This window comes from Dendroctonus ponderosae, unplaced genomic scaffold (assembly GCF_020466585.1).
Source record: "Dendroctonus ponderosae isolate FM_Combo_2020 unplaced genomic scaffold, Dpon_F_20191213v2 Dpon_F_20191213_1, whole genome shotgun sequence".
NCBI classification, from domain to species: Eukaryota; Metazoa; Arthropoda; class Insecta; order Coleoptera; family Curculionidae; genus Dendroctonus; species Dendroctonus ponderosae.
The window spans coordinates 18,323,202-18,336,748 of record NW_026017110.1 but is presented as its reverse complement, the minus strand read 5'-3'; the positions used below and the strand labels follow the sequence as shown (position 1 = coordinate 18,336,748).

General features: G+C 34.2%; 1 protein-coding gene across 3 annotated transcripts in view; it reads left to right on the top strand.

Annotated features, from left to right (window-relative positions):
- LOC109544405 overlaps positions 1 to 11,581 on the top strand; it is a 20,094-nt gene extending 8,513 nt beyond the window's left edge. For all 3 annotated transcript variants that reach the window (XM_048662976.1, XM_048662982.1, XM_048662978.1), the window contains 7 exons: positions 786 to 1,140; positions 3,496 to 3,638; positions 6,470 to 6,681; positions 6,744 to 6,994; positions 7,084 to 7,280; positions 10,882 to 11,012; positions 11,077 to 11,581. In XM_048662976.1, coding sequence (XP_048518933.1) covers positions 786 to 1,140; positions 3,496 to 3,638; positions 6,470 to 6,681; positions 6,744 to 6,994; positions 7,084 to 7,280; positions 10,882 to 11,012; positions 11,077 to 11,337 — 1,550 coding nt within the window. In that variant the 3' untranslated portion in view covers positions 11,338 to 11,581. The remainder of the gene's footprint in view (positions 1 to 785; positions 1,141 to 3,495; positions 3,639 to 6,469; positions 6,682 to 6,743; positions 6,995 to 7,083; positions 7,281 to 10,881; positions 11,013 to 11,076) is intronic.
- Positions 11,582 to 13,547: the final 1,966 nt, after the last annotated feature.

Below are 13,547 nucleotides of genomic sequence, written 5' to 3'. Positions count from 1 at the left end.
GTATGACATGTGTGGCTTCCCCTTTCCGATCACGCACCGATCCGATTATTTGGTCATCGACGGAAGGTTCTCTGATCGGAGTCGGATCGGAGTCGAACCGGATAGATGTGACCCGGCCTTAACGCTTAGACAAAAACACGTCGTTACGGCGCGCTTTGAGAGCGTTTAAACTTTGATTGCTGATAAATTCGTTATGGCTAGGCAGAATACGAAAAAAATTGTATGACCCTTATTTGTTCGTCATTAACCAATTTTACCAATTGAAAAGAATGTGAAAAGATCCTATTGTAGAAGAAAGTGAAAGGGACCGCAACTGAGCAGTTGATTGCTAAGCTAAAGTCATAAAGACATCAAGCTCTGATCTGAGATACAGTGTTGAGTTTGATGAAAACACCAAAACCGTCCATTTTTGCTTGAATTCGCAATTTTGAAAGGACGACGTATCAAATAATAGTTTGAAAAAAGGCTACGTTACATGCGTTTTATCAAAAATTATCATCGGAAAACTCAATCTCAATATTTAGCTGGGGTATGGGATACAAACTTTCTTGTAAGCAATATTAACTTTGATTTTGCTTTTGATTTTCGCAAAAATCTCCGAAATAACTACGCCAATTTTGAATCGCTCTTTTGATAATTTTAAAGATATGCTTTTATTTATGTAAATCAAAGGTTCACGTTTGGGTGAGCACAAAGCAAAATACTGTTAATGAATTTTGTATTCACACTATTGCATAATGGAATGTTTAGATCACAATGGACAATAAAGTCTTTTTAACTTTCAGAAGGTAATCCTGAGCCGAGGGACAACGAAGCAGAAGAACAAGAAGAACAAGAAGAACAGTTGCACAATATAATTAAAGCAGTCGAGCATCCGACTAGTTCTAATATCTTGAAACTATTACCGAACAGAATGAAATCATTTTCCAGTTGTCTACAACTAATACCCAACCGTGGAGTTTATTGCGATCTTTGTCACTTTTTCTTGTCGGAAAAAGTTAACATAATAGAACATTTTCTTATGACTCCTGCACATAGAGCGGCGAAATCGTTACAATATAACTACTATTGTGATATATGCGATACATGGTATAAATCTGAGCATGCCTGGTTATATTATCATAACTTCTCTGGACCACGGTAAGTCAATTTTGCAAAATTAATTGAAGATACAATCCCGGTAGGCTTCATATACATACTTTCTGTTATTCTACTGCCAAATACAAGAATATTTTCTTATACATATACATACAGTGTGTCGCACTTAAGATGAAATCACCCCTGTATTTTATTTATTTTTGGAAGCAGGGTTTTGAGTTTCGGTACGGAGGTAGAACGTCATGAGCTTAATACACATTTCTAAATTCAGATTGCAACGCGTTACAGATATCGCAAAGGTTACTAGAAAAAGTTGTTCAGAATGTCATTTTAATGGTAAATACCGAGTTCCAAGTCAAGTCAAAAATCAAATTTTGGCGTGTTTTTAATTTAATTTAATTTAATTTTAAGTCCGAAGTTTTGCAACAAACATGATGAAACAATGCAACAATACATTATTTATTCAACAATAGAAAAAAACTAGTATTATCGAAGGTCTGCTTCAACTAGTCTACCGTCACGTCTGAGGCACTTTTCAATGCGTTAGCGATTGTTATTGGCAGCTCTCATCAGTTCAGCTACATTTATTTCACGGCAGGCTGGTCTTATTCTCTCATAGTCCTCGAGTTTGAGCTCTTACTTTGTAAACCTAATTGTTGATAGTATCTAAAGGATTTAGTCAATGCCGGACCAACCGGGGGTTATGAATAGGTGCACCGTCTAGTTAAAAAAGCATTTCTTGTCGCACGTTGATAAGCAAATTATCGATAATATACCATAATTCATTATTAAAAAAATTAAGCAATCGCTCAGCATTTAAGGTAGTGTGGAAGAAAAACGAACCAATTATTCTGTCACTTAAAATTCCGCGCCACACATTAACTTTTTGTGGATATTGACTTTTGCAGTTAATGTGTACCAGTATCTGCAGTTTTGAGAAGATACTATCCCATTGGTAGTAAACGTAGCCTCATCCAAACATAATTTTTCCTAAAAAGGTACTATCATTTTAAAAATTGCCTTGGTTCCAAAAGCAATATTCTAAGCGTTTCAAGTCATCACCTTCTCTCAACGTGTGCAGAAACTTAGGTTTGAACGGCTTTATTTTATGACGAACCAGGCATCTTCTAATTTTGTCTTTCCTTACATTTAAAACAACAGCCCTCAGACTCATTTGATGATTGGCACGAACTGAAGCTATGCTGGAATCATCATTATGCTTTCTATTGCGATTGTGTGAAGTTGAGCGTGAAGTGGACTGCTCAACACATTTCCAGTTTGAGTAAAACGCAAATTCACCCCTGCTGCAGTTTTATGTCTAATATGATTTTTCTGTAGATGTCTCATATTGAATTCTTCCGCAAGTTGTCTGCCACTTCGAACTTCATCACCAAATAATCTAATTGTTTCTATTTTCTCCTTTAAACTGAGATGTTCAATAGGCATTTCGTCAGCGCACTGACGCAATTAATGTTAAATTGACAATTATTGGAGGTGACTAATTTGTTTCCTTGACTCTACAGGTAGTGATGGCTCTCTCAGAAACCCTGCTTCTAAAAATAAATAAAATACAGAGTTTTTTAGTATACTTTCAATTAATTTTTCACTAAGCACTTCGAGCCGTTTTCCGTTCATCGGCAAAAGATATTTTGCCAAAAATCATTTAGCATTCGTTGTAGATTTTTTTAATTATCTTTATAAACTGATCTAATGTATTATTGTTGTTAAATCGGATTACACCCTCATTATTAACTTCAAGCTGATACTTTCACCACTTTAGTAACTGCACTATTAATGTAAATATCCGACTATCGAAATCCGCTATCTGTTTGTCTGAATTAGTTAATTTATTATTATTATTATTATTATTGCTGATACTCCGAATTGAGAATCTGGGTTGCTAAAAAAAAATCTATTGCCTTATAGCTATATACTAATTTTTCATGGGGTTTTTGGCTTTGGCTTTTGGCCCTAATCGGCAAACAATCTACGATCACCATCATTTAAATTCGTTTGGAAAAAATACCTTGCAAGTCCGTGCACATCGAAAATTAACCATTTGCAGGTCCATATTTATATGAAAAGTTCTAGTTTTGGTCGTAAAACGCTTCCGTATTCCCGTCATTTACGTATCGATTAAATAAAATTATTTATTGCCTTATTTTCAACGTGGATTAGTTCTTTGCATTATGTTATTTGTTTCAAGTTCAGAGACAGTTTTAAGACGAAACAACGATAATCTGCTTCTTGCCTCACCAAAGATGTTTAATACTTGCCTGTCATTCACTAGTTCACTTATGTATACATATATGTATAATCGAGGCGGAAACGTAAATTCCTTACTAAGATGTAGAATGTGCGTTTGCTTTAAGTTTTATATCAATATTTGTTTTACAGACATCTTAATATGGCAGCTAGTAGACGCAACAAGGTAACCGAGTATGAATGTACCACTTGTAGACTTGTTATATTTGGTGACAATTTATCGTTATCCCGACATAAAATGCAAAAGCGGAAAAGTAGGAAAAACCATCGGGGCAGTAAGTATTATTATATTAATTTAGAAAAATTAGCTGTCAGTAAAAAAATTGTTAAGTGTGTGAGAGGAAGTCTTTTAAAATGCCTCAAATTTTACATTATTTTCATCGAAAGAAAAAAACACGCTAGAGGCCATCTCTACATTATATGTTTCAAATTCAAAATGCTAAACAGTCACGCAAGTTTATTAATATCATGAATATGACCAAAAACAAAAGAAATTGCTGTATTTACGAGTCCAACAAGTCCACTCCCCCTTACTAGAATTTTACCACTAGATATTCCATTCATTTGCGATGTTGTCATGATGAATGTTTTATTATGTTGTCTTGTAATTACACTTTAAATTCTTTGGAATTTTTTTATTTCAAGACTTATTAGAAACTAAACAAGTATAACACTAAATATATTAATGGCTATTGTTTTCCTGCGTTGATGCTACTCAAATATGTAAATCAACTCAATTACCAAGCCGGCAAAGCAGCTTCCATAAGTACTTACTTTCATTATAGACTGTGAACCCCCATCGAAAAACGTATACAAATGCATCTGTTTAATCTGATGTTTTAGATCACTTAAGACCTTTAACTGACGATATCTTCTTTATTATAGTCTCACACGCTTTTTAGGTAGAAACAATCTAATTTTTATTTTTGCCCAAAATTTGTTAAGGGGATCAAAAAATATATAGTATATCAAGTCATGGTAGGTATCATTTTCATCGACGGGAAATCAGGGATACAACGAGATTATGGAAAAACACAGTTCAGATCTGAAATAATCGACATTTTTAGAAAATTTTAAGGGATGTTTGATGGCTCACGATCATTAACCGACGATAATTTGCTTATTATACACCCCAACACTTATATATGTATACTGGGCATCTTCTTGCGTCGGAAACAATTCATTGAGCTCAAAAACACCCATGTGAAATCTTGATTTTTGATCAAAAATTTCTCAGGGGTCGATTCTAAAAAATCAAATATATAATATATAAATTAATAATATAACTGAGGCCAAGCTATTTGGATAATTACGTCATCATCAGGGCCGCTAAAAAAAAACAAAGTAACCGTAAGAACCCTGGTAACAAAACATACTCGTCAAATCGCAAGCAAACGTGAGGACATAACAAAAAATGGGCGAAACGGTCTAAAATGGCTCAAATTGTATATGAGAAAACAGATTAAATTAAAACAAAAATTATTAAAATTAAACTAGAAGTACTAGAAGAAACCCAATAATAGCGGGCAGAAACATTTTACATCTCCGTAACTATCCCAATAGCCATCACTGAATTTTATTTTATTCAATGTCAGTTTTTCTTTTAACTAAAGTGTATTGTTTTATCCTAACCCTTGCTTTACTGTTCATTTTATTTGCATTGCTCAATTAGTACAAATAAAATTTTCACCACTATATTTTGTCGGGATGTTATGATACTGTCAATGGTTTTCTTTCATTCTTGAGTATAAAATTGTCCTTTCCCTTTGAAACACCTTTGTTTGTTCTGATCTCAGGTCTTTAAATAATGTTTTCATTGCCTGTAACTGTCCAAGCCAGTCGCCAAACCCATTGCCCTTTGAATACCTTCAAATTTACTTTAATTGAGGAATCTTTCATTTTAATAACGATATATATTTATTAGTTTTTAAGCATGTGATAATTTGTCCAGTATTTTGCACAGATGAAAAAAGGAAATAGTTTCCTCTTTGTCAGCCAAATGTGAAATGTTTCTGTCCGCTGTTCTTGGGCCAGTTTTATCAGACTGTGAGAGTCAGAGAGAGTTTCATTAAGTTTGTCGTATACAATTTTAGGCCGTTTCGACCGTTTTTTGTCTTGTCACCATGTCTGCTTACGGCCGGATAAGTTTTGTCTTCCTGATATCCTCGAGGCTACATACAGTTACTTTGTTTTTTAGCAGCCTTGATAATGACGTATTTGTCGAAGCGCTTGGCCTTAGTTATATTACATACACATTTCGTTACAAAAAACTTGTTGGAGTGAACGATATTATTGAAAAACACTAGTCTTCGGATCCGAAATAATCGACATATTTAGTCCATTTTAAGCGGTTTTTGATCGCTCACGATCTTTCCAACAATGTTTCTATGTGACACAACACTTATACGTATTTTAAGTTGTAATTGTAAAATTAAACCATCCATCGTTTTCTTGTTTTTTTGAATGACTGGGTTTACAGCAGGGCTGGGAATCGAACTCGAATAATGAGTATTCGAATATTCAAAAAGCGAATAATTCTGTCTAGTCATCATAACTCGAATATTCGAATACTCGAATACACCATTATCAAACTCACAAGGTGCAAATATCTTTATATGCACTTTGTATACTTTTATAAAATAAATTATTCATATTCTACAAGGATTTAAACAAATACCCATATATTTACAAGCAAATGAAAATAATCATTTACCCTCCTGCAAATGAATATAAAATTACGTCTCTGTGTTCTGGTGATTCGCGTCATCAACTTTTGCGCGGTGTTACAATTAATGTGCCGACAATGGCACTTTTTTATCCGTTGCGGCTAATTGGCAAAAATGAGATAACGATTTTTCTTCTTGGAAAACGGTGAATATTCGTTAGATATTCGAGTATTCGAATAATTTTACTTGTCGAATAAACCACTAAACAAGTATTCGAATTTCAGATTTAAAAAAATTCTTAGCCCTAGTTTACAGCCTTAATTGTTTTTAGTATTTTATTATTTAGATAGTAAACGCTGAAAGATTCGAATACTATTAGTATTTGAATTTTATAATGATGGTAATTTTTGCAAATGCAACACTAATTATTCAAATTATAGCTGTTAAACTACCACCACCGATCCGTCTTTTATTCAAGTCAAAAGAGAACATATGTGCTGTAGCTGAGAACCTAGCCAAAGAAGCGGAAGATGTTCTCAGGAATTCTTTAACAAGGGACTGTTGCAAGCAACTTGAATCGGTTTTGTTAGCAATTTCTCCAAATTGTAGAGTTTATCCATTTGGATCTAGAGTTTCCGGATTAGGAAATAAGGTAAATCTGAATTAACGAAACATTTTCCCGCAAGGGCAGCAACACAAGAATTTTCGTTTCAGGATAGTGATTTAGATGTCTTTGTCGATATGGACGAAGACTACTTCGGTAAGAATTTTCAGGACGCTAAGAAGCAAGTGATGTTAATTCGAGGTATTAACAAAATTTTACAAAAACATAAAGACTTTGCTGGTACTATACCAGTTTTGAGTGCTCGCACACCAATTTTGAAATTGTATCACATACCAACGAAGCTCGATTGCGATTTATCATTCAAACACGGTCTTAGTGTTGAAAACACTAAATTTTTAAGGTATGCTATATACTTTACAAGTTTTTTTGATACTTTGAATTTTGTACATTTAAACATTTTTTTATACTTAATTATTTTGGTATTTTCAGACTTTGCATAGAAATGCAACCCGTTTGTCAACGACTGATTCTACTGGTTAAAAGTTGGGCCGGTTATATAATTTTTGAAAATATTACTACCTATGCTTTGGCGATGTTATGCATATTTTATTTACAAACTCATGGATATTTGATATCCGTAGATAAATTATTCGAACTAAATAAACATAAACCGATAAATATTAGTGGTAAGTGAACTAACCTTGCAAATAAGTCTCATGAATAATTTAGTATATTTTCTCATTGATGAGATACTTTCAACTTGCGCTTGTAGTTGATACATTTATTTACATACAGAGTGGGTTTTTTAAGTTATAAATGTCAATATCACTAAGGCCCGTATTTATAAACGGTACTCAAGCCGATACTCAACTCATACTTCTCCAAGTACGAGATCGTTCTCAACCGAGAGAGATGATTTATAAACAGTACTTCGTGAATTCTCGGCGAAGTATCGGTCGAGGATAGATTTATAAGGACTTTCGTATTTATTTGGTAATTTAATATTGGGACTGTTGGCGAACTTGGCGAATCTAAGATGGCGTCGAAGTTATTATGTAAATATGTATTTGAAAGACTGAATAATAAAACGAAGATCACCGAACACAAGCTAAAATATAATATACACTTTATGTAAGAAAGTAGACATGGTAGTAGTGACTTTGCTACTTGTTGCATAGAATCTATAGAATAGAAAACTAGTTGTATAGAATCTTAAACATACCAGCAATTGAGTAATGGGTGATATTTTGATATTGGTAGTCCACGATTATCCGGTTTCAATAATGGATCGTTTAAAAAGGTAATATCACCGCAATAATAGTGGCCCTTGAAAATAGAAACATTTTTCGAAATTCTACATCCGAGAAAAACTCAAAAGGATTTTTGCCATCTCGTATACAGTGTGTCCAGTATAAAATGTACATGGGGATATTGGAAACCGTTAAAGATACAGAGTGGACCAAATGGGGAAAAAGTTGCGCAATCAAGTGCCTATAAATAATCTGTCATCAACTTCTTTGAACTCAGAATCGCAACGGATATATAGGGAAAAAAAGAAAAAAGTACGTTTTATAAAGTCCTTTATATCGTGTTTATTATAAAAGATACAATAACGACATTTTCAGGGTGGGGGTAAGAAATGAGCGTGAATTTAAAGCGTGAAAATAAAGTAAAAAATAATCTAGGCCCACTATGTTCAATGAGGCCGAAGTCAACTTTTGTTATTCTTATGGGCGCCATATTGAATTTCTGCATTTTTAAATTTCCCTTTAAATATGCTCTTCAACCATGTATAACATGTTTATGTTCGGTCAAGATAAATAATTAAAATTAACAAAATTAAGATTTAATGGTAGTAGGCATTGATATTTCTCTTCAATTTCCCCATAGTGACGTTCGTTGTCTGTTTTAATTACCTAGGTAACTGTCAAAGTAGAATTTATTGTCAGTGTCAAGTGTTTGTAATTGATTGTGTGTTTCAAAATGAATCACTTCAAATTATGAAAAATACGATATGTTGGAGTGTTTTATTCTCTGCCGTCGAAATGAAGCGAAAGCTGAAGAAATGTATTTAAATAAATATCCAGAAAGGCGACATCCTGGTAGAACTATGTTTTTAACGAGACACCAAACTTTTCCTTAAAAGTTCTTTGGTCAGATGACTGCCATTTTACTAAATGTGGACTATTTAATCGTAAAAATACGTTTTTTGGTCTGATGAAAATCCACGGCTAGTTCGTCAAGTTAGGTTTGGATTTAACGTCTGGTTAGGTATTGTGGTTACCCACGTGATTGGACCATTTTTTAAAAATGAGCTTAAAAACTTAAATTCCTAGAGATATTTGAACGTCTTAAAAACTAACGTAGCGGAAGCACTTATGGATGCTCCAGTAGCTACCCTGGACGTATTATCACAGAATTTTTAAATCACGAATTTTCGATTTTGATTTAAATCACGAAGTGGATAGGCAACCTGGGACCAGTAATATGGCCTGCGAGATCCCCTGACATAACACCGCTTGATTTTTTTGCGTGGGTTTTTCTCAAAAATGTGGTATATCGTAGGTCATAACCGAAGAAGAGCTGAGACACGCTGTTATAGAAGCTGTTAACAGAATTACCCCAGAAATGATCAGAAAATTCTGTGAAGCAGTAATGAGACGGTGTATGTTGTGCGTGCGAGAAAACGGTGGCTTATTTGAACACCTACTTTAATCTTAAAATGTTACTTGTTCTTTTGCAGTGTTCGATGTATGATCAATAATAATTTAAAGTAATAATTAATGGAAATATCAATTGCTACTGCCATAAAATCTTAATTTTGTTAATTTTAATTATTTATCTTGACCGAACATAAACATGTTATACATGGTTGAAGAGCATATTTAAAGGGGAATTTAAAAATGCAGAAATTCAATATGGCGCCCATAAGAAAAACAAAAGTTGACTTCGGCCTCATTGAACATAGTGGGTCTAGATTATTTTTTACTTTATTTTCAACTTCACGCTCATTTCTTACCCCCCCTCGCAGGCCATCCCCCGGAAAATTTCGTTATTGTATCTTTTGTAATAAACAATATATAAAGGATTTTATAAAACGCACTTTTTTCTTTTTTTCCCTGATTATCCGTTTGCTATTCCGAGTTCAAAGAAGTTGATGACAGGTTATTTATAGGCACTTGATTGCGCAACTTTTTCCCCATTTAGTCCACCCTGTAGCTTTAGCGGTTTCCAATATCCCCATGTACATAATTTTATACTGGACACACTGTATATATTTTACGAACACCTTGTCTGCGTTAATTTTCTGCTCTATTACGTCCAAATATTCAAAAACCTTGTCCATTCTTATATTGTATACGATTGTAAAATAAAAAAAATAAAATGTAAAAACATAACATAAACAGTAATATAACCTTAAAACCGTTTGACTGTTCAACGAAAAACCTCTACCAATGGCTGGGCAGAAGCAATAATCAAGCCACCGTCGACCGGTACTTGAGGAAGCAAAGCTGTGAGCACTGGCTTGAGCATGAGAATGGTTTATAAAACGTACTCGAAGTCAAGTCTCGTACTTGAGACTCGATTCAAGCTTGAGCATCGTTTATAAATACGGACCTAAAAGTATGCCAGGAGTAACAATGAACAAAAATGCACTAAGATTTCATCGAGACGGAGCCCCACCACATTCTTAAGTGGATTATCTTCGGAATTGTTAATCAGGCTTTTACTTCCTTAAGAACCCGATTTGAGGATCTAAAATCTTTAGGTAGTGTGTTTGGTTTGTTCAGTAACACTTCATTTTATATTTCCAAAAGTTTATATAACTGTGTTATACAAATTTGTGTTACTATTTGTATAAAATTCATTCGCCAATTGGGGCACATGCATTTTTTCAATATCTACAGAAATAATGTACAATTTTCCCAAACACTCTGAATAGCTTTGAGAGATCTTAAACCAAGGCAACAAATTCTCGTTTTTTCAATGAATTGTTTAGGCGTAGTTATTTTTATACACTCTTTTAACTACCAATGCCTAATCAAGGAAACCAAGATAAATGTGGGGTGGCATCTTATTTTAGCACCCCTGCGCTGTTGCGGGCAGCAGTTTGGTATCATGAAATAGCGTATTGAAAATGCTTTCCGATATGTCGCAACCATATCCGTACTTTTATATAAAAAAATTAGTTTAGGTACTTTTGGCAGCTGATATATTGTTCGACAAATTAATATTTATTCTTAAAAAACCCGCATTGTGTGTGTGATTATTCAAATATCTTTTCAGGTTGGAAAACTATTGCTTATGCATTATCTCTTGAGGATATGAAACTTCACATTAAACCTTACCAGGGGACATTAACTGAGCTGATGGAACATTTTTTCAAATATTATTGTTTCTTTGACTTTGCTAGCGATGTAAGTATTACATTTTAATCAGTACAATATGCTCATTTATTTAATATGTTCAATGGGTTTTTAGGTGGCTTGTCCCCTGTTGGGTAAAGTCGTAAAACGATCTCTGTTTGAAGGCGATATTGAGAAGTTGCCTCCACAAATGGACACTTATATTACCCAGTTGACTGGAGACGATCCAGAATTCTTCAGATCGAACTCACCCATGTGTATTCAGGATCCTTTCGATTTGAGTCACAATTTAACGAAGGCCGTTCATAAAACCACTTTGATAAAATTTCAGGAAATGTGCAAACTCAGTTATGAGTATTTAAAACAATTGCACTAATGCAAAAAGTTATTTTTATTTTATTGTGACGTCTATATTTTTAAAATATGGTTTAAAATGACTAAGGAAATGAAATGTTTTCTTTTGGTAGATTTACCAAGTTTATTGTTTTGGGACATCGGATAAAAGAAATTTCATTCTTGTTACGCAATTTTATTGTATGTCCATATGAACAGAAAAAATACGTTAAGTAACCTAGATTGTTCAATGTATGTTCCGATTAATCAATAAATTTTTTAGAATATCTCTGCTGTTTATTTCGATTTTCGTAGATTTGCACTTAGTTTCCAATCAGTAAGTGGGTTGAGTGAAAATGCTTAGAGTTAAATAATAATGTATTGCCGCAATCATCTAACTAAAAAGCTTTATATGCATGTTTAAGAAATAAAACTCACTTACGCAACACTAGTCTAAAAAAATAAAATKATKATSCSARWTTGGTYGCTSAAATTTTRTTWWCRRWYYGWWAAYAAAATTTSAGSAACCAWWCTSGSATMATMATTTTATTTTTTTAGACTAGTGTTGCGTAAGTGAGTTTTATTTCTTAAACATGCATATAAAGCTTTTTAGTTAGATGATTGCGGCAATACATTATTATTTAACTCTATGCAATTTAAAAAAGTGATAGATGCTTTAGATTTTTTGGGTTGATAGGTCAATAGATAGTGGCAGAAAAAAATTACTGTTTTTCTTCGGCTAACGTTTCGGCTATTTAAGCCATAATAATGGCCAGAGCATGCTAACAAAGGCAGGTGTAATATTGCACTAAATGAAGAGCGTTGGCCCAAGAAAAATTGTATTTTTTTTCTCAAAAAACAGAAATCAACATTAATCACATGGCACAAAAATCTTGGCTTACAAAACAAACAGATGTTAAACGTTAGTTCAGTTGCGTTTGTAGGTGTTCTAGTAACGTATCTGTTGGGGAACGAAAATGGGAGTGTTTTGTCTATCTTGTGAGGCAAAGGGGATTCAGTATGGTTCAGTTGTGGGGGTTGTTTGTCTATTTCGTCTGTCTCATGTTTGTGCGTTCGTATAGTAGTATAGTAGTAGGTTGGAAGGGTTGTGCAGTGGGTTTTGGGGGTGTCTTATTCGTGTTATTAGTCTTAGTGCAATTTATTCTGTTGCTTGTACGTATCGTTTTGTCCTTTCTGTTCCGTAGTCCAAGAGGGGTCTGCAGATCGCTTTGTATATTTTTGTCGCGGTATTTGTACTAATTCCTTTGTCTTTGTATGTTAGTGATCGAAAGCGCTTTGTTCTTTTTATCGTTTCTGTTCTGATGTTTCGTGTGTGTTTAGTGAATTGGAGTTTATGGTCGATTGTGATCCCAAGGCCAAACGACGATAGGTACTATCGTCGTTTTTCGGTTGTGTCGTTTGGCCGTCTGCAGTTATTGTAGGGGAGTCAGCGTTGAGTCTGTGGTTCGTGAGCAGAAGTTGTTTTTTGTCGCGTTTGGCGTTAGTCTCCATTTATAAAACCATGTCATTGTGTTGTTTGTTAGTATTTGAAGTCTTTCAGTCGCTTTTTCAGTAGTTTTGTCATGTACAATAAGTGCCGTGTCGTCAGCGTATTGTAATATGTATGCCATTCTGTCGATTTGATTTTTGTCTGGTAAGTTGTATGAAGAGAGATGTTGAGAAATGAATATGGCATGGCAGTATATACTGTTGAGAAAGGGTGAGAGCGGGGATCCTTGAGGGAGCCCTTGTTCAGGGGAAAAAGAAAATAAGTGTGTGTTGCCAATTCGCACTTGTAGTTGTCTGTTTTCTAATAAGTTCCTTATGGTGTGGAGTCGGGCGCATCCAGCTTTAAGGTCAGGGGGGGGGGGGTTATGTAGAAAAAATACAGTCTTCTGTTACCTATAAAATTAGAAAAATTATCGTCGTTTTGTGCAAGGGTGGCGCAAGATTATTGCAAAATTTCATGTTTTCCGGCCCGCTTTTGCTCATATCTCGGAGGCAAAATGAGCAAGAATGCTCATGTGTACATCATTGTAAAAAGAAATAAATGGCCTTTTTAGAAAGTGAGCCATGGATGGGGAAATATTGGCAGTTTTCTCAAAAAATGTTTGAATTCAAGAAGTTTTAGATATGCGTGGTTTTTTTTGAGTTGCGAAATCCACTTGAACATGACGCTGCTTTTTTCGAAGTTTCTCAAGAACCATTCGAGCCACATAATTCGTTTTGGCATCGTTGGATAGACAATTGAAT